At 34.5% G+C, this 20707-nt stretch overlaps 3 protein-coding genes across 3 annotated transcripts; 2 read left to right on the forward strand and 1 right to left on the reverse strand.

The window, feature by feature from the left end:
• The first annotated feature begins 1826 nt into the window (after positions 1-1826).
• Positions 1827-3983, forward strand: LOC114323672 (uncharacterized). Its single transcript, XM_082909101.1, has 6 exons — positions 1827-2454; positions 2545-2635; positions 2734-2826; positions 3002-3247; positions 3338-3441; positions 3530-3983. Exons 1-6 carry the CDS (start codon positions 1949-1951, stop codon positions 3717-3719), a joined length of 1230 nt encoding a protein of 409 aa, XP_082765227.1. The 5' UTR covers positions 1827-1948; the 3' UTR covers positions 3720-3983.
• Positions 3984-5036: 1053 nt separating this feature from the next.
• Positions 5037-7104, reverse strand: LOC145813257 (uncharacterized). Its single transcript, XM_082908542.1, has 3 exons — positions 6225-7104; positions 5836-6084; positions 5037-5788 (listed from the first exon to the last, which is right to left on the reverse strand). The coding sequence occupies exons 1-3, from the start codon at positions 7102-7104 to the stop codon at positions 5037-5039; spliced, it is 1881 nt and encodes a 626-aa protein (XP_082764668.1).
• A 4696-nt stretch (positions 7105-11800) lies between these two features.
• On the forward strand, positions 11801-12418 carry LOC145813258 (uncharacterized). The gene has a single exon (XM_082908543.1). The coding sequence runs from the start codon at positions 11801-11803 to the stop codon at positions 12416-12418; it is 618 nt and encodes a 205-aa protein (XP_082764669.1).
• Positions 12419-20707: the final 8289 nt, after the last annotated feature.

Consider the following 20707-nt stretch of genomic DNA (forward strand, 5'->3'; position numbering starts at 1 on the left):
GAAGAAAGCCCCTAAAAAAAGAGCAAAAGTAGTGAAGAAAGTCCTTCGAAGTTGAATATTGTACATGGAGTATGGGAGAGGGAGAACTATATGAAACAATATAGGTCAAATATTGTTTCATTGATAAACATAATGCAAGACACGAGGTTCACTAAAAGACACATCACTGCCCTTGAGAGAACACCTTTTGGGATGTTGTTTAAATGTTTTTGGAAGAAAGATGATGTGGTATTAAAGAAGTTCAAGAAAGTTGATGATAATGTCATGGATGTGATCAAATCTTATGACTTTCATGCAAAGGGATTTAAGCGTGGGGGGAAAACATGTGACATACAGGACAGTGATGTTACTTTAATTTTTGGGATAAAATCGGGAATGAAAAAAGTAGATGTGTCATATGGGAAGAAACAAGAATCACCTTTTGTGCAGAGAAGGTTTCGTAATATGTCAAGAATATCTGTAAAGAGTTTGCGAGAGGCATTAGGAGATGCGTTGGAAGGCACAACGAGAGTTGATGTTGAGGATGTTACACGAATAATGTGTTTATTTGTTGTGGCGACTTTGCTATTACCAATAACTGGTCTAACAGTTGGATGGGCCTTTGTCGCCCTTGTAGAAGATTTGGAAATGATGAATTCGTATGCATGGTCGACTGCAGTTGCATCCACGTTGACTACGTCAATACATTCTTCATTAGGAAGTCCTGAAAATGTCACTGGATGTGTACTTCTTCTTTTGGTAAGTAAATTGAACTACTTTAAATATTATGCAATGTATCTTTAGAGAATTAACTAATTTTGATTTTTTATTTTATAGTACTGGTTATGCGAGCATACTACCCTCATTCAACCTCAAGGAAAAAATTTGTGTCCAAGGCTCCTTCGATGGGACTTATCAACATTGAGGAAAAAGCTAATAAAGAGGTCATTGCAAACACTAAAGCCCGAAGAGGTATCATCTTTCCAAACTCAGCCTTACTGGTTCACTTTGTTTAAAATTATACGTACATAATTAAATCTTACTCTTGAACAGAGTAAAAGTTTACTTACAGTCAGAGTAAACTTTTACTTTGAAACATAGTAAAATTTTACTTACTCTTGAACTGAGTAAAATTTTACTTACAATCAGAGTAAACTTTTACTTTGAAACAGAGTAAAATTTTACTTTTACTCTTGAAGAGAGTAAAAGTTTACTTACAATCAGAGTAAAATTTTACTTACTCTTTAACAGAGTAAAAGTTTAAATCAGAGTAAACTTTTACTTGAAATCAGAGTAAACTTTTACTTGCAGTCAAAGTAAAATTTAATTACAATCAGAGAAAAATTTTACTTACTCTTGAACAGAGTAAATGTTTACTTTAAATCAGAGTAAAAGTTTACTTTAAATCAGAGTAAACTTTTACTTACCGTCAGAGTAAACTTTTACTTACTCTTGAACAGAGTAAATGTTTACTTAAAATTAGAGTAAAAGTTTACTTACAATCAGAGTAAACTTTTACTTTGAAACAGAGTAAAATTTTACTCTAGTGGTTAAAGTTTGCTTAATTGCTGGCTTCTTTTCTTTTTCTATTTTTCAAATGCAGGTAAATCACAATGAACTGAAGCCCATTTCCAGAGAAGAAATGGCCCTCATTTGCAATGATGATGAAGAAGATGCATTGGAAATAGAGGAAAATTTGGAGACTGAAGAAGATGCATTAGACATGAAGAAAAATTTGGAGACTAAAGAAGATACATTGGACATGGAGGAAAATTTGGAGACTGAAGAAGATGAAGATCATGTAGCTGAAGCTTTAGGAGATGATCAACCTTTGAAGGACTTCATTGATCTTCAAAAGGAAAACAAAAGGCTGAAAAGTGAAAATATGGCGTTGGTTGAAGAACTGAAGAAAATGAGGGAAACAATGCAAAAAATAGAAGAGAATTAAGAGGCAAAAACAAAAGAAACGATGGAAAAGATGAGCAACACAGAGAAAGAAATGGAGAAACTGAGAAAGGAGATTGAAGTACTTGAATCTGAAAATAAACAGTTGGTTGAACAGATTGAAGAAAATGCAATTCATGCGGCTACCCAAGGTTTTGCTTCTAAAGAAATGCCACATGCTGAAGGAGTAGAACAAGAGCAAAACATTGGGATTCAAAGTACATTGAAAGAATCACCTATAGTCGTAGAGCCATTGCAAACATCCATGGTCAGGAAAATCAAAATCAAGGCGAGGAAGAAAAAAGAGATGTTTGATTTTGAATGTGAGCCAAGAGAGGCAAAGAAAAAAAAGACCACAAAACAAGCAATTGAAGTGATGTCAAAAGAAGTGATTTGTGTTGACAACTTGTCTCTAAGCCAAGCAAAGCCAGTTGAAAGGGTTTTGTTTCCAGATAAGGCTGCAATATCTAAATTGCTTGATGAGAATGATAAGTGTCTACTGAACAAGATTTACAATTTGGAAACCACAGAGTAAGACCATTTTAATTTTGTCAAACAACAGATTTTTACTGTTATCAAACTGCAATGTGTTAATCAACATTTTTTTTACCTTATCACTAGTGCAATCATATGGTCCGGCACAGGAAATGGAGTATATGTTACATTGCATGATGTGGAAGCAATTCTGAGAGATGGTGATACTGCAAATAATGTAAGTGGCCATACAAGTTTCAATGACTAGTGTTCACTTTAATAACTAAAAATAGTTTATTTTATTAACATATATTTAATTGATTTTTGTTTTTGTAGGTCATTGACAGCTTCATAGAAATGCTTGAGATTGAGCAACAAGTCAAGAAGCCAGAAAAGAATAAATCATTCTTTTTCTCAAGCCTTTGTTGGGTAAGCCATCAATTTGTATTTAGTTTGAATTCATAAATTTTTACTATGATTTAGTGTAACATTGTACTGTATTTTGGAGTTAATTTTTACTATTTGGTTTGCCAAAGATTGACAACTCATACAGTGTGTCACTAACACAACTTGAGACATGACACTCTTATATGATTAAATGCAGTCTTTAGTGAAATGGGGTTATGGGGAGCTGAGAAATCATTTAATTGATAAAGTCCTTCAACAAGATTTGAGTGGATATAGATACCTTCATTTTTGCATGAATTCCAATGGGAACAAAAAGGAAGAAAAACCCTACCACTGGACACTTCTTGTATTTGACACTGAACTTGATGAGTGGAGACATTACAATTCTTTAAGGCCAAGACACAACAGAGAAGATCCTTACCTTAAGGATGCAAAAAAGATTGTAAGTGCTTTGCATCATATTAACAGTAATTTTTTGTTGTGTTTTATTCTTGAATTTAATCGCGACCAAACAATTATGCAATGATGTTAGATAACATATGTGGATAGCAAGTTGGCCAACAAAACAAAGAGAGGTAGAAGAAAGTTTGCAAACTTGGTTTCGGTGAAAGATAGTCCACAACAACGCCCAACATCGTAAGTATTTCACGCTACTATTACATGCTTGAATTGGTAGTTTTCAAATTTGACTAAATCTAACAAGATATTGATTTTTATTTAACAGTGTTGATTGTGGAATTATTGTATGTTATATCATGCGCCAAATCATAAGAGATGAGCCTATTGCAAATTCTATGGAAGATGATGAAATTAACAATTTCCGAGCGTCAATAGTGCATCAATTTTTGAATGATTATCCAAAAGCATGGACTGAGGAACAGTTCAACCTCAAACAAAAAATGGGCAAGAGCTAAGACCTCAAGGATGACGATGTGGACAAGTTCTGGGGAACTACTGTGAATGATTTTTGTAATTTCGGTTTTTGTAAATGAAAGAACGGTGAAAAAGTAATTGTAAGTGAAAGAATACTAAAAGAGTATTAGATAGTAGATGCTATGTCTATTGTTCTAGTAAATTTTACTGTAGTTTGGTGATTATTATACAAGGATATTTTGTTTTGACTGAGAATGAATGTTGTTATGGATAGAATACAATGATACAGGTAGAGGCTTAAATTTTTTTTCACTGAATGTTGCTATGGATGTTGGAATGAATGTTGCTATGAATTTTGTTTTGACTGGGAATGTAAGTGAAATGAATGTTGCTATGAATGTTGTTTTGAGTGGGAATGAATGTTGATGATATATGTAGTTGTGTTGTTAGATTTTTTTTGCACAAAGATTGCATGATGATCATCAGGGGAGTTTGTGTGTTGTGGATTTTGGTGCAAGTTGGAAATTTTACTTTCAAATGAAGTAAAATTTTACTCTGAAATGAAGTAAACTTTTACTCTACATAAAAGTAAAATTTTACTTTATATTTTGAAAGACTCTGTATCTAAAAGTAAAATTTTACTCTGCATAAAAGTAAAATTTTACTCTGAAATAAGAGTAAAATGTTACCAGAAGAATCTGAAAGTAAAATTTTACTCTGCATAAAAGTAAAATTTTACTCTGAAATAAGAATAAAATGTACACTCTGAATCTAAGAGCAAAATGTTACAGCTGGAATAAGTAAAATTTTACTCTGTATAAAAGTAAAATTTTACTCTGTACAAAAGTAAAATTTTACTCTGTATGAAAGTAAAATTTTACTCTGAAAGGCGAGTAATATTTGGACTCTAAATCTAAAAGTAAAATTTTACTCTGTACAAAAGTAAAATTTTACAAGTAAAATTTTACTCTGAAGGGCGAGTAAAATTTGGACTCATCTAAAAGCACAACTACAAGTAAAATTTTACTCTGTATGAAAGTAAAATTTTACTTTGTATGAAAGTAAAATTTTACTTTGAAATAAGGTAAAATTTTAATATAAAAATAACATTTTACTCTGAACATAGTAAAATTTTACTGTGAAACCACAAGCTCCTCACACCCATAGACAACCATTCAACGACAAAACAAATCAGAAACTAGAACAGACAACCATTCAAGAACATAGTAAAAATGTCTTTTATTGCAATGTCTCCTGACAAATCTAGTCTAAAAGACTATACTATTATTGCTATGGACTACTTATTGCAGAAGAACTGCATTATTTTCATACTTCTATTATAAAATCAATAATGTCTTTCACGGCAATGCCTCCTTGCAAGTCTTCTTATTATGACCGTACTTCTCGCATCTACCACACTGTACTCGTCTTATCTTCTCACCCCTAGATGGAATCCTATTCTTCCTTGGCCTACCAGGTGGCTTCTTACAAATTAGAGGAAGGACAACAAGATCATCCATAGCTACAAGAGGTTTCTCAACAATGGGTATTGGATAAATGGACTCAGCATAGCAATCTTTGAACTTGCTAGTGTAATAAAATGGTTCCACATGTGCATACAAATGACCTCCGCTCTTTTGGATAGCAGTTGCCGCGTGAGCACAAAGAAATCCATTCAATTTCCATTGGTAACATGAGCAAGTTCTATTCAAGAAGTCAACGCTAACCGATGGCCGGGATTGAACCTCAAAAACGTGATCACTTGAACGACTAACCAGCCAAGTTCTTCCACTTTTAAGAGCATTTACTAATGTTGAATCCATCTCCGGACAAAGAAAAGTATTCCATTTCTTAGCTTGTTCTCTCCTTCTCGACATCAAATCCATGATCTTCAACCTAATTGAATCAATCATCTTTGTAGTGGGCAAATGGCGAGCTTGACGGATCCATGAATTGAAAGACTCTGCCACATTCGAGTGCATTTCACCGTATTTTTGTCCTTTAAAATATGCATTACTCCACTTGTCATAGGGCAAATTGGATGGAAACCTACAAACGATCCATGTTCCCTCATCTTGTAATTCTTTCAAGCACTGATTAAAACATCCCACTGTCGGAGCGTAAGCACACAAAGAAAACAAAAAAAAACTATTCTACTCTTGAAAGTATTGCTGAAACTTGGACCAGAGAACCTATCCCTCAAATTGGCCTTCAAGTGTTGGAGACAAAAATAGTGGTAAGCAGTAGGTAAAACCTTGGGTAAAGCCTCCAAAAGTCCAGCGTTCCGATCAGATATGAAGGTAATTGGTCTTTCATCCAACAATATATTCGACAAATGCATAAAAAACCATTCCCAACTGTCTGTAGTCTCTGTATCGACAATTGCCATTGCAAGCGGGAAAAAACCTGAAAAATAACATTTTACAATTAGTAAGTATCTTAAACGAAAAGGACAAATAAAGTAGATTTTTACTCTGAATAACAATAACATGTTAATTTGAGAATAAGTAACTTGTTACTTTGGAATAAACTATAGTAATATCTACCTTGATTCCCATCCTTCGCTGTAGCTGTTAACAAGGTGCCCTTATATTTCCCCTTCAGAAAAGCTCCATCGATAAACAATAGAGGAGGACAATGCCTAAACCCTTGAATGGAAGCATTAAATGCAACAAAAAACCTCTTGAACCGTCCACTTTGATGGTTATAGTCAAGACGTAAATAGCTACCAGGATTTGTGCTCATCACAATATCCATATACCATCGAATCTCATCATAAGACATAAAGAAATCTCCAAAAGTAGTAGTCCTAGCTTTCTCAACTCCCAACCAAGCGTGATTGTATGTAATGGTGAGCCCGTATTGATCTGTAAATTGATGCACAACATCAATTGGACGAGTTTGGGGATTCCCAAGAACTTGATTAACAATCAAACTTGCAACCAAATTTGAACTCATCCTTGAGTTTTTAGAAGTACGAACTGCAGCTCCACAAGTATGCTCATCCTGTAGAGTCCTAATGTAGAAAAAATTATTAGCACTTTCCAGAGATGCATGTACTTGCCATAAACAAGCTTTCGACTCCCGCATTGAACACACAGCAGTGACCTGACACTTCTCATTCTTCACATACACAAACTCAAATCCTATCTCAATGGCATATTTACATAATGCAGTCCGAAAATCCTTTGCACCTCCCATAAATCTTTGACCTACATGAGTAATTCCATTCACCCATCCACAAGACAACAAAGTCCTTTCTTCATGTTGACAAAACATAGGGAGTAAATCCATTTCATCATCAGTAATGTTGGATCCAATAGCGTCCCCTGATTCTCCAACTCCATGTTTTTCATTTGAAATGCCCATTTCAGTAATAGTCACATCAACCCGGTCAACACCAAGGGGATAAACAAGCGACAACATATTCTAAAAATCAGAATCATCATCAATCATGCATTGCGAATGTCCAGGCAAACAGTACGATAACAGTATGCAACCACTATTGTCAAACTTCTTCAATTTACAACTTTAAATCCTTCAACGTGCAGTTTGACACAACCTTGAACACAATGGTACGATCACCATACTTGCATAACAACATAAGAGGTGGAACCATTTTACAAATCTGCAATCAATTAACAGTAAAATTTTACTCTGCATAAAAGTAAAATTTTACTCTGATATATGAGTAAAATGTTACAAAAGGAATCTAAAAGTAAAATTTTATTCTGCAAAAAAGTAAAATTTTACTCTGCATAAGAGTAAAATTTTACTCTGAATCTAAGAATAAAATGTTGCGACCTGAATTTGAAAGTAAAATTTTACTCTCTATAAAAATAAAATTTTACTCTGTATAAAAGTAAAATTTTACTCATTGTAAACAGAGCAATCGAACCAGAGTAAAATTTTACTCTGATATAGGAGTAAAATGTTACAAAAGGAATCTAAAAGTAAAATTTTATTTTGCAAAAAAGTCAAATTTTACTCTGCATAAGAGTAAAATATTACTCTGAATTTAAGAGTGAAAATGTTGCGGCCTGAATTTGAAAGTAAAATTTTACTCTGTATAAATGTAAAATTTTACTCTCATTGTAAAAAGAGCAATCAAGCAGAGTAAAATTTTACTCTGATATAGGAGTAAAATGTTACAAAAGGAATCTAACAGTACATAAAAGTAAAATTTTACTCTGCATAAGAGTAAAATTTTACTTTGAATTTAAGAGTAAAAATGTTGCGGCCTGAATTTGAAAGTAAAATTTTACTCTGTATAAATGTAAAATTTTACTCTCATTGTAAACAGAGCAATCAAGCAGAGTAAAACTTTACTCTGATATAGGAGTAAAATATTACAAAAGGAATCTAAAAGTACATAAAAGTAAAATTTTACTCTGCATAAGAATAAAATTTTACTCTGAATTTAAGAGTAAAAATGTTGCGGCCTGAATTTGAAAGTAAAATTTTACTCTGTAAAAATGTAAAATTTTACTCTCATTGTAAATAGAGGATTCGGACTAGAGTAAAATTTTACTCTGATTCTCTGAAACAAAAGGCACAGCAATAGAACTAGAGTAAAATTTTACTCTGATTCTGTCAAACGAAATCAGATCAAACACAACAAAAATAAATCAAAAAAAAAATTCATTACAAATCAGCATACCTAATTGAGAAAAAAAACCTCTACAACTCGATCAACAATCACAAATCTCAATGAAACTTTCGTTTAATTGAGAGTGTTGATCATCGGCCACCAAGTAAGAGATGTTCGGCTGCGAGATCGTCTATTGTTGAACAAGTGAGAGATGTTCGGCTGCGAGATCTTCAGATCTGAAAATCGTCTTCATCGATTTTGTGAAGTATGATCGATTTGGAGCTCAGATTTCAAATTTTTACGTATGATACTATATAAGGGCAATATTGTGATAAAAAAAATTAGAAATTATAAAATGTTCTTATTAAGTTAAGCATTTCTTACTCAGGGACTTTTTGAAAGAAAATTAATTGGGTTATCCTTTACCCTAATAAAAAGGCCCAAAAGGGGGGTTCCACCAAAAATCCCTAATAATTTTTAGCATTCAGTCAACAATTTTTTATTTTTTTTTTAAAAAAAGAAAGAATATGACGTATACCTACAAACCAAAACTAACCAGTTTGGTATTGTTTTGTTCTTTCGTATGTGTGTGTATTTTTTTAAAACAAAATAATAAAAAGTTTGAAAAAACTTATCCTTTTGTTTTTTGGGTGGTAAGAATATATTTTTTGATGTTTCATAAAAATGGGTTGTTCTAATACTTTTTTTCCCGAAAAATATTTTTGGGGAATAATTCATCAAACTGGTTTTGAGGCTTAGTATGATTTAGTTTCAAATGAACAAGTGAGGAATTCGAAACTCCCCACCCCACTTATAGCGACTTGGGTTAAGACTCGACCCTTTTGCTTTCTTTGAACCAAAACTCGGTACTCATTATTGTTGTTTAGACTTCTTGAGGTCTTGTTATTAATTGGGATTAGTTGTTTGGAGTGGTCGTTGTGTTTTGAACAGGTTGTGAGTTAACTTTTCTTTCTACCTGTTTCTCTTCAGGTTCGCTCAGCAGTCTTTCTATCGCTTGAGCGGTCTTTGGTTCCTTTTAGTATCTGTTTTTGCAAGCTGAACTTCTAGGAGTGGGGTGGTCTTCTTTTGAGCCATGGGTTGGTCGCTCGAGCAGTATTTTGTTTCTGACGTTCGAGCAGTCTTTTTGCAAATCTAAACTGCTGAGAGGGTGTCATTGTGCGCTCGAGCAATTCCTTGTGTCTGATGCTTGAGTAGTGTTTTGGTCACTCGAACAGTATATACGTATATTAGTATGGGAAAAATATCTTTTCTTTTACTTTTTGATATCTATCTTTCTCTAAAAGGTAACTTTATCAAATTTCTTCTTCTTCTTCTTCTTCTTCTTCTTCTTCTTCTTCTTCTTCTCTCTCTCTCTCTCTCTCTCTCTCTCTCTCTCCAATTCTTGTCTAAACACTCCTATACACTCAAATCCGTTGGTCTCGTCATTGTAGTACTATGGAGAAGAGTGTAGAGCTCGTAAAGATGGACATTTTAATCGGAAAAGTTTTTACTTTCAACTCCGTCAAAAGTTGAGTCTTGTTCTTCTTTCTTTCTAAGCTTGAGGTAGGGATTTCTTCAACATCTTTGTATGATTCTTAGCCTCATTATGTGTTCCTTGAAAAGTGTAGTGATTTGGGAGTAGTGGTATGATTTATGGTTTGATTTTGGGAATATAAAAGAGGGGTTTTCAAATGGATTCATGAGAAATGTTATGAAGATGAGTATATGGTTAAATTTTGTTGAAATCTTGAAAATCTCTCATTTAAATGTGCTTTGAAAGGAATAGATGTTTGTTAGAAATCTTAAAAAGATCTTTGTTTGGTTTTCAAAAAATGCAATATTGCAAATTCAAGTTTCCCTCCAATTTAAGGAGAGAGACAATTTTGAAAAAAATAATTTGTCACATCAAAAAATACTCCCATGTTAGTTTTCAAAAAACTTTGTCCAATTTTAAAAATAACTAAACAAAAACTCCAAAATTTTCAAAAAAATAAGTTTAGAAAACAGAAACCAAACACAATGATTGGTTTTGAACTAAGGAAGTAGGAGGAAGATGTTGAGCTTTTGAAATGGTAAAATGAATGTATCCATTGATGATGACAATGGAGTTGGATATGTATTATAACTCCAATATTGAGATTATGAAATTATAATTATTGTTGAAGATTTATCTTTTGTATAGAGATATCTGTTTTGGACTATCGGTGGATGATAGTTTTGATTATTGTAGAAATTGCACGAGAATTAGATTATTTGAAACTAACTACTCATACATCTTGCATCGAACATTGTTTCATATTTATACATTAAAAATATATTATTTTGAAAAAAATTAATGAATACTTTGGTGAATCTAGTTAAGGGGTCCTTGGTGAACGTCTAGAAACCTTGGCAGTTAAGTACCGATCTTTCTGGTTGGTACCAGGAAAAATGGTTTTGATTAGTCTACTGGCTGACATATACTCAGAGATTCCTAGTATTGTGTATCACCTCTTTGTTTTCTGATTTAAAAAGTATTGTCTTACGAATTTATTTATAATCATGGCATTGTAATAGCTTGAATGAAAAAGTGTAACATTTTGGTAAATAACATGCATATACATTCACCATATGACTTTGTAAAGCATCACCTAGTGTGTTCAATTATTGCATACTGGGCTTTAGCTCACTCCATGTAAAAACCGACTTTAAGGTATTGATGGTACGCCTTCGTTAAGGACTTAGATTGGAAGGATCGTGGAACTAAATGCTCAATTTGTTTTTTTCTTCTATTGTAAACATCTTTTGTATAAGTCTCGAACCATTTACTTGTTTTGGGCTTGATCCACTTCTATTGTAACTGTTGAGATATGGTTTGATCTCAGATTCTTCTTGATCATCATCTTATCATTTATCATTCTTATCATTTCCTCATTGTATGTATTTTATCCTTATTACATGATTTGTATAAATATAATGGCACAACAACAATACAAATATATAAAAACCATTTTCTTGAATTACATAACAGCAGCAGGTTTCTTCAAGTTGGTATCAGAGCGATGGCTTTCGAAATTTCATCCTCCGATACTACCATGCCCTCACCCACTACCACAACACCTTCTCCCATTTCCCTCAATCATGTTCATCATTTCCTCTCTCTTAAACTTATATCCAAAAATTTCCTCTATTGGAAAACTCAACTCCTTCCTTACCTCCATGGCCAACAACTCTACCAATATATTGGTGGTTTATCTTCTTGTCCACCATCAACTATTGTTCTGGATTGCATCTCCACTCCCAATCCTGCACATGTGACTTAGCAATGTCAAGACCAACTCATTCTAAGCCTTCTCATTACTTCTCTCTTAGATGAAATTCTACTTATTGCCGTCAGATGTACTTCATCTCGTGATCTTTGGCTCACTCTTGAACAATCCCTCACCTCGCCATCTCACACTCGTCTTCTTCAACTCCATTTATGCCTTCAACAGTTGAAAAAAAATGATCGCACAACCACTGCCTTTCTTCACGGCGCTAAAAATATTTGCGATGAACTCACTGTTTGCCAGCCCTCCTCTTTCTCCTTTTGAGTTTAATCTCTATGTTTATCAAGGCCTTCATCCTAACTTCAAGGATCTCTTCACGAGCCTCACTGCTCGACCAAAACCCATCTCCTTCTTTGAACTACATAGTTTGCTATTAAGCCATGAGTTCTTTCATCGCACCATGCCCACATCTACCCCAACCACTGTTCCGCAAGCACACTTTGCTCAGTCCATATCTCGTGGTCGTTTTCATGGTGGTTCTTCATGTGGTCGTGGTCAAGGTTGTGGGCGAGATGGGCAAGACCGCATTCCTCATGGTTTGGGCCCTTGGTACTCGTCTTCTGGCTCTAACTTGCCATATGGTGGTTTGGGTCTCCTTCCTACTCCACATGCTGATATCGGTGTTCGATGCCAACTATGTAATCAGCCTAATCACACTGCTCAATGCTATCACCAGTTTGATCACATGGTTGCTTCAAGTGCTCATTTTATAATTTACGGTTCCGAACCCACTTCCAGTTCTTATGGTGGCTTGAGTTCTTCCAATTCCTCTCACCTCGATTGGATTCCAAATACCGGTGCAACACACCATGTCACCCTCGATCTCACTTCTCTCTCTTAGGTTGATGGCTGCCATGGTACCTCTCATCTTTGCGTTGGCAATGGTATGGACATTCCGATTACTCATGTTGGTTCTTCCATTAGTAATTCTCATTCTCATTCTTTTTTACTTAATTCTATTCTTTATGTTCCTACATTTCAAAAATCCCTACTCTTTGTCCATCAATTTACTAAAGATAAAAATGTGTTTTTTGAATTTTATCTCATATTTTTTTTGATTAAGGATCAACTCACCAAGAGAACTCTTTTTCATGGCAAGAATGAAGGTGGTCTTTACCGTCTCTCTCTAACCTCTCCACCCATTCTCGAAGCTCTCTTATCTGCATTGGTCTCTCCTCACTGTTGGCATCATCGTCTTGGTCATCCATATTAGCGTGTTTTTCGTTCTATTCTCTGCTCTCACACCCTTCTGGTTCAGCATCCATGCACTTGTTTCCTGAGAAACAATGTGTCATGCTTGTCCATTTGGCAAATCCTCCAGACTTTCCCTGTCATCCTCATCTTGTCGTAGTTTGGCACCTTTGGATTTAATTTTTAGTGATGTTTAAGGTCCATCCCTATTTCTTTCAAGTGAAGGTCATAAATATTTTGTAATTTTTGTCGATGACTATTCTAAGTTTATTTGGTATTTTTCGATGTTCAATAAATCTGGTATGTTCAATATTTTTCAAAATTTCAAAAATTTGGTTGAACGTCAATTTTTTTGCAAAATTAAAGTCATGCAAACTGATTAGGGTGGTGAATATCGCAAACTAAATTCTTATTTTCAATCTTTGGGTATTATTCACCGCCTTCCCTGTCCACATACGCATGAGCAGAATGGTTCGATTGAACGACGTCATCGTCACATTGTTGAAACCGGTCTTACCCTTCTTGCTCATGCTTCTGTGCCACACAAATATTGGCATTTTGCATTTGACACAACTGTTTACTTGATTAACCCCATGCCCTCTAAACTCATTAACAATATCTCCCACATTCAATGTTTGTTTTCTAAACCGCCCGATTACAATTTTTAAAAAATCTTTGGGTGCCTTTTTTTTCCTTTTCTTCATCCCTACAATAACCATAAAATTTCTTTTCGGTCCACCCCTTGTGTATTTCTCGGATACAGTCCATCTCATCGTGGCTATCGTTGTCTTGACTCATCCACCGGTCGTGTTTATATTACTCATTATGTTCGGTTTGACGAATCCATATTTCCTTTTTCCACATCCTCTGCCTCTTTACCAAACCGATGCCACCCACCACCTTCTTATCCATTTATTATTGCACTAACTCATGTGTCCAGGCCTCATTTCTCACCTCCAACCCAACCCGTACGGTCCACTCCTTCGGCCCACCCGTTCAATTTCTCTCTCTTCCTCCATTGGATGCTTCACTCCATTCCCTCTCCCACTGTCCTGTTGTCCTAGTGACCCAAGCCACACCCATTGCGCACCCACATACACCTCCACCCACTGCCCCACCCTCTCTACCCAACCCACCCGTAGCAGTTCAACTTGTTGCTCTTCCTCCTCCATCGTCCCTTGCCTTCCCTGTCTTACCACCTACTATGACTGCCTCCCCTGTTTTACCATCTGCCACGCTTACCTCATTCTCTCTACACCACACCCGCGGCCTTAATCTTATCATTGACCTCACATCTCTACTTATACCTACCTCTATTTCCTACCAAACTCATCTCATGGTTCTCCAGAATATGACCACCAAACCCAATACCTTGCTCACCACCTCTGAATCCACCAATTTGGTCGAACCGACCTATTTTACTTTAGCCAATAAATCTCCCATTTGGGGCAAAGCTATGGCCAAGGAAATCAGTGCACTGATCCGTAACGGTACTTGGAGCTTACTTCCGGTCACTTCCGGTATGAACATTGTTGGATGTAAATGGATATTTTGGATCAAACGGCGGACTAATGGTTTGATTGAGCACTATAAAGCGTGCTTAGTTGCCAAAGGATTTCATTAACAAAAGGGGCTTCACTACTTTGAAACATTCAGTCCTGTGGTTAAACCCACAACCATTCGAACTATTTTGTCTATTGTTGTTTTAAGTCATTGGTCCATCCGACAGCTTGATGTGGATAATGCCTTTCTCTATGGCTATTTTTAGGAAGATGTCTACATGCACCAACCACCTGGCTTTGTTGATATTGCTCATCCATCTTTTGTTTGTAAACTTCATAAGTCTTTACATGGCTTGAAACAAGCTCCACATGCATGGTTTTCTCGATTACAGATTTCTTGCTTCAACTTCAATTCAAAGCCTTCAAATCTGATAGCTCTTTGTTTATGTATTGCCTTGACGGTATTGTGATTTATATTCTTATTTATGTTGATGATATCCTCCTTATCGAAAATTCGCTTTCTCATCTGCAACAGCTCATTCATAATTTGAGCACTGAGTTTTCTATCAAAGATCTTGGTGATTTAAATTACTTTTTGGGCATTGAAGCGTGCAAACATTCCCAATGGCTATTACTTTCTCAACACAAATATATCATGGACCTCTTACACAAGTCGGGAATGATGTTATCCAAACCAGTTCAAACACCCTGTGCAACCATTACTACGCTTACCTCGACATCTGGCACTCCTATGGCGGACCCTTCACACTATCGTATGGTGATCGGTTCCTTGCAGTATCTCACTTTTACTTGGCGAACATTTCCTTTTCAGTCAACTAGGTGTGCCAATTTATACACTCTCCCACTGAAGAACATTGGCAGGTTATGAAATGGATCCTTCAGTATCTCAAAGATACATCCAATTATGGTCTCTTGCTTCAACCCACTTCTTCTACAAGTCTTTATGCATTTTTTGATGCCTATTAGGCTGGCTATATTGATGATCGTAATTCCATGAGTGGTTATGCAATTTATCTTGGTGACAATTTGATCTCGTGGTGCTCTCGTAAGCAATAGACAGTGGCGCGGTCCTCAACTGAGTCCGAATATAAAGTCTTGGCTGATGTTTCTGCTAAAATTTCATGGTTGCAATCTTTGCTTAATGAACTTGGCATTCGGTTATCCTCTTCCCCAACTCTATGGTGTGATAACCTTGGCGCCACCTACATATCTGCAAATCCAGTATTCCATGCGCGTACAAACCATATTGAAATTGATTTTCATTTTGTTCTCGAAAAGGTTGCCTGCAAGGATCTTCAAATCCAATTTATCTCTACAAAAGATCAGATCGCAGACATCTTTACTAAAGAATTGCCTTCATAGTCCTTTCGATTTTTTTCAAGACAAGCTAAAAATTCGCTCTTTGGAATCTTCTGCTTAAGGGGGCTATTAAGATATGGTTCAATCTCAGATTTTTCTTTATCATCATCTTATCATTTATCATTCTTATCATTTCCTCATTGTATGTATTTTATCCTTATCACATGACTTGTATAAATATAATGGCACAACAACAATATATGAAAACTATTTTCTTGAATTACATAACAACAGCAGGTTGCTTTAAGTGTAACCAAATATTGTCTTAGAAATGTGTAGCCACTAAGGCATAGACTTCTTCAAAATTTCCTTTTATTTCCTATATACCGCCTTGTGTCAGAATCTAGAATTTGTGAATGTATAATGCATGTGGTACCTTTTGTGAAGATTATCAAATGAATTAATGAAAGAACAAAATATTATCAGTTTTCGCATGATTAGAGTACTTTATGAAATTATCTGTTATTATTATTTGAGGGCATTACACCACTAATTATGTTTGAGGTGTTTGTGAGCTCTCGTCCTCTATAAAAGTTGAGGTCCACAAAGACCACTACCATACAATTAACAAGTGAATTAATGATTTTGCTTGAATTTTCATAGTTTGTTTGATTTTTATTTTTTAAAAATTATTTTTGTGAAAAATATATATATATATATATATATATTTTTTAATTTATCATTTTTATATGATTTTAATTTTATTTTTATGTAGTGGAAATATTTTTTGAAAATTGAAAAATATATTTTTAATATTTATTTTTGAAAAGCTAGTTTCTATTTTTACTATTAAAAAATGATTCTAAAAAAAACAAAAACAAAATAGACTAAAAATTATTTCGCGGTGTTAGGTTTTTATTCTTGGCAATCTCGTTTGACAAAACTCTTTTCAATTGTAATTTTATTCGTTCTTTTATTTTTAATGAGGCTATGAGTTTTAAATATGAATCCAACCCGAATTGTGCATTGTAGAGAAGTTTGTGATGTCTATTCTTTCATGTTTGCCACTTCGCTGACTATGTCGGGAATCGAGCTACCTGGTCAGCTCACGAGGGTCTGGGGGGCAGTGCTCCTGAAACCAGAAGCAAAATTGCAGTCGAAGTTGCTTGTCTGCTCGAGCAGTGAATCTTTGGTTCCAAAAGTTTAAACTATCTGCAAAAGTACTAAAAGTTGTGTTTTTGCGCTCGAGTGGAACTTCCTGCGCTCGAGCGGCCATTATTGCGCTCAAGCGGAGTTCACAGATTAGTTTTCTATAAATATGTTGTTTCATCCGTTTTTAAGGTTACGGCTTCCAGATCTTCTTCTTGAATATTAAAGTTTATATCTGGAGCTTCTTTGCTAGCTTCTTTGATGTTTGTTTGAGTTTAAATATGGTTTGAAAAGTATACATCAAAGGGTTGTTTGTTTCATTCAATACAAAAGAGAGTGTTGTTCTTCGGTGGATTCTATGGAATTCAGGCCTGAAGCTTTGGTGGATTCTGAAGTAGCTCATCGTAAAGGATTCAACATCGGCGTTGTGGATTCAACGTTGGGTAAGACAATTCCGAAGTAAAGATGGGGTTGGAAGAGACACATAGGGGTCGGATCGATTTGGACGCGGATTCGCTAAATAATTGAGAGCACACTTGTATAATTCTTTTATGTCTTCTTAGAGGATTGTTTTGTGGTTTTTGTCCGTGATTTTTTTTTATCATTATTGGAAGCGCTCCAATTGTGATTTTTTCACGTTAAAATTGTTGTGCGGATTTGTCTTTTATTGTTTGATTGAGATTGTTATTTACTGGTTAAAATTGATACATAATCACAAATCAATATCCAAGGGATTTCTAGATTTTTCACATGGTTTTTAGTACCAAACAAATGCACTAATTTGAGTAAATTTAAAAAGCAAAAAAGGTAAATTACACTAACCTTCTCTGAGATTTAGAAAAAATATAGTAATTCCCATAGTTTTAATACAATTGCACTGATATATTTTTAGTAAAACTAAAGTGACCTAAACTAATGTAGATAGCATGAAAACAAAAGACTAAATAAAAAAATATACATTTCAGTATAAAAGAAATGATAATATCTTTTTAGACGAATTATACTAACAGTCTTTATAGTTTGACGTTTGTATCACTTTGATCTCTAACCTTTCAATTGTGATATATTTGATCCTAAATTTTGAATCTCGTTTCAAATAAGGACAATTAAAGACATTGTTGCTCCATTTCAATGATAAAGTTGTCAATTTGATAAAATAGAAACTAGTTTGACAAAAATAAATGTCAAAAATTTATTTTTTTTTAATTATTTCTACTCACCAAAGATAAGGTTATATGAATATGATAAAAAAAAAATTATTTTTATTTTTATTTTTTTACCAAATTAATTTTTAGTATGTGTTTGGATGATAATCATGTAATGGGTGGTTGTTTTTATTGATATTTTTGGATGGTTATCATGTACTAGATGGCTGTAGTTGTTATTAACAGATATTTTTTTATGGTTATCACATAAGGTGTGGTTATTAGACTTTTAATGTATAATGGATATGTTTAATATATGAAATGTTTTTAGTTTTATATTTTTTGATTTAATTGATTGGTTTAATAATGACATCAAAGTTGTCACCATGTTTGACTTTTGAAAAAATAAAAACTAATTTAATGAAAATAAATATCAAAACAAATTATTTTTAAAAAAAATTTCTACCCTCCGAAAAAGTAAAATTATATAAAAATGATGTGCTTTTAATTTTTTTTGCCAATTTAATTTTTAGTTTCTTAGAAAAATTTTCTAAAAATAAATTTTGAAAATCAAACCAAATAGAACTTTATAACATAAAAAGTTTCAATATTATTCATTAAAAAAATACCATTATATTTCAAATAACATATAAGTTAACCAATACAGAAAACTCAAACCAAGTTTTTCAATATTATTCATTAAAAAAATACCATTATATTTCAAATAACATATAAGTTAACCAATACAGTGTGTTTGGTTTGAGTTTTCTGGATTAAGTTTTTTGAAAACTGAGTTTTTTGGTTTTCGTATTTTTTTGTTTTTAGTGAATATTTTTTAAATTTTAAACATTTTTTTTTTACTTTTTTAGATACACCTTAGTTAGATATATCTAAAAAGTGAAAAATTTGTGAAAAAATATTTTAAAAAATTAATAAATACATAAAAATACAAAAAATGTACTGAATTCTTATATTTTTTTATATTTTTGGTATTTAGTGAATTTTTTTTTTTTACATTTTTTTAACTTTTTAGGTGTATTTATGTTAAGTGTGTCTAAAAAGTAAAAAATTGCTCACCATATTAAAAAACAATTCAGTAAAAACAAAAAAACACGGAAAATAAAAAAGTAGAATTTTCTGAAAATTGTTTTTAGATATATATATATATATATATATGGATAGAAAAATATAAGACGAATTACACTAATAGTCCCTATAGTTTGGGACTTGTATCACTTTGGTTCCTGACCTATTAATTGTGATACATTTGACCTTGAATTTTGAATATCATATATATATATATATATATATATATATATGTGGAGAAGTGGTTTGGAATACTCTTCTGATCCTGGGGGACGCTCGTGATCCGTTGATAGTCACCTGAAAATGAATAAACACTCCGGTCGGGGGTGCCGGAATTAGCACTCCGACGGACATGTCAATCTCAGCACTCAAGATTACTTATATTCTAAATTAAGCACAACAATTCTCACATACCTTTCTTAGTCTGTTGTTCCTTTATTTATACTCATTTCCTGGGCCTCGAGGCCAAGTCCACTTTTCACTCATTATCTTTTTACTTACTCGGCTCCATAGTCTGATATCTACTCGGCTTATTTGTTTTATTCGGCTTCCTGATCGTGCAGGAAAGAGCCGAGTAATATCTGTCTTCTAGAGTACGCTTCTGATTCTTCCAATTATCCGGCCCCCACAATTGCCTCCCAAACACCCCTACTAGCACCAGTTAGTCGGCGTGTTTGGTTTCTAGTCTGGGAAGTCAAAAATTCGGCGGTTAATCTTCTTCCCGATGCGTGTCAGAATGCGTACATGCCTTTTGGTCATTGTAACGCTTTCCCACCTCATTCGTGCTTCTCTCGCATTTATCACGATTTGAAAATGCTAGTCCCTTCGAATGCACGCTTTTTCGAATATTTGAGCCTCTTGGATTGCCAGACGGTATCTCTTCTCTGACTCGCGTTTTCTGCAACTCCTCTCCGTCTCTTCTTGTCTCCTTTGTTTTTCGTAAGTTTTCTTCTCTTTTCTTTGTAATCCTACTTTCCGTATTTATTTTTAATTTAGAATATCCTTGGGTCCTTACGAGAATGGCTAAACATTTGAAAGACTTCCTTTCCGAGGGTCGAATTTCTGGGCTCAGACGACATTTCTCTATTCTCGACGATGTCCATCTATCTTTAGTAACGGACAATACCCTTGATATGGAGAGGGAAGACCACAATAACATCGTTTTTCCCCTCATTTCCATTGCGGAGGGCGGGGTTCGTTTTCCCCTTCATCCATTTCTTAGGGCCGTCCTCTTCCATTGGGGTATGATTCATTCCCTACCTAATGTGAACTTCTTTCGAATCATAATGGGAATCGTAGTGTTGAACCGGTGCCTTAGGATCAACCTTGGCATTTCAGCGATTCGGCACTGCTACGCCTTAGCCAAATCCTCCGGTCGGCTCAGGCGCTATTTTCTTAGGGCCAGGGACACCGACCATCACTTGGTTACTATGCTTGCCAGCTCTGGCAAACGAGTTGATGATGCAATGGTCAATGTCCGTGGCAACTGGGAATTCGGCGAGGGCGAAGATTGCCTAGACCCTATTCCCAGAAAGAGGGGCAAACCAGGTTACCGTGTAACCCCTTGTGTCTATTGATATTTCTTTTATTCGGCTTTTTCTTCAAGTCTAATTCTTTGTTTTTGCAGGCAATAAGTTGAAAAGGATTTTGACCTCTGCTGACAACACAGTCCTTGCGAAAATTAGGACAGCACTAAAGTATTTTGGCCGTCCAAACGTACAGAATCAAGGGAGATTC

This window comes from Camellia sinensis, chromosome 15 (assembly GCF_055761805.1).
Source record: "Camellia sinensis isolate YWXY chromosome 15, ASM5576180v1, whole genome shotgun sequence".
NCBI classification, from domain to species: Eukaryota; Viridiplantae; Streptophyta; class Magnoliopsida; order Ericales; family Theaceae; genus Camellia; species Camellia sinensis.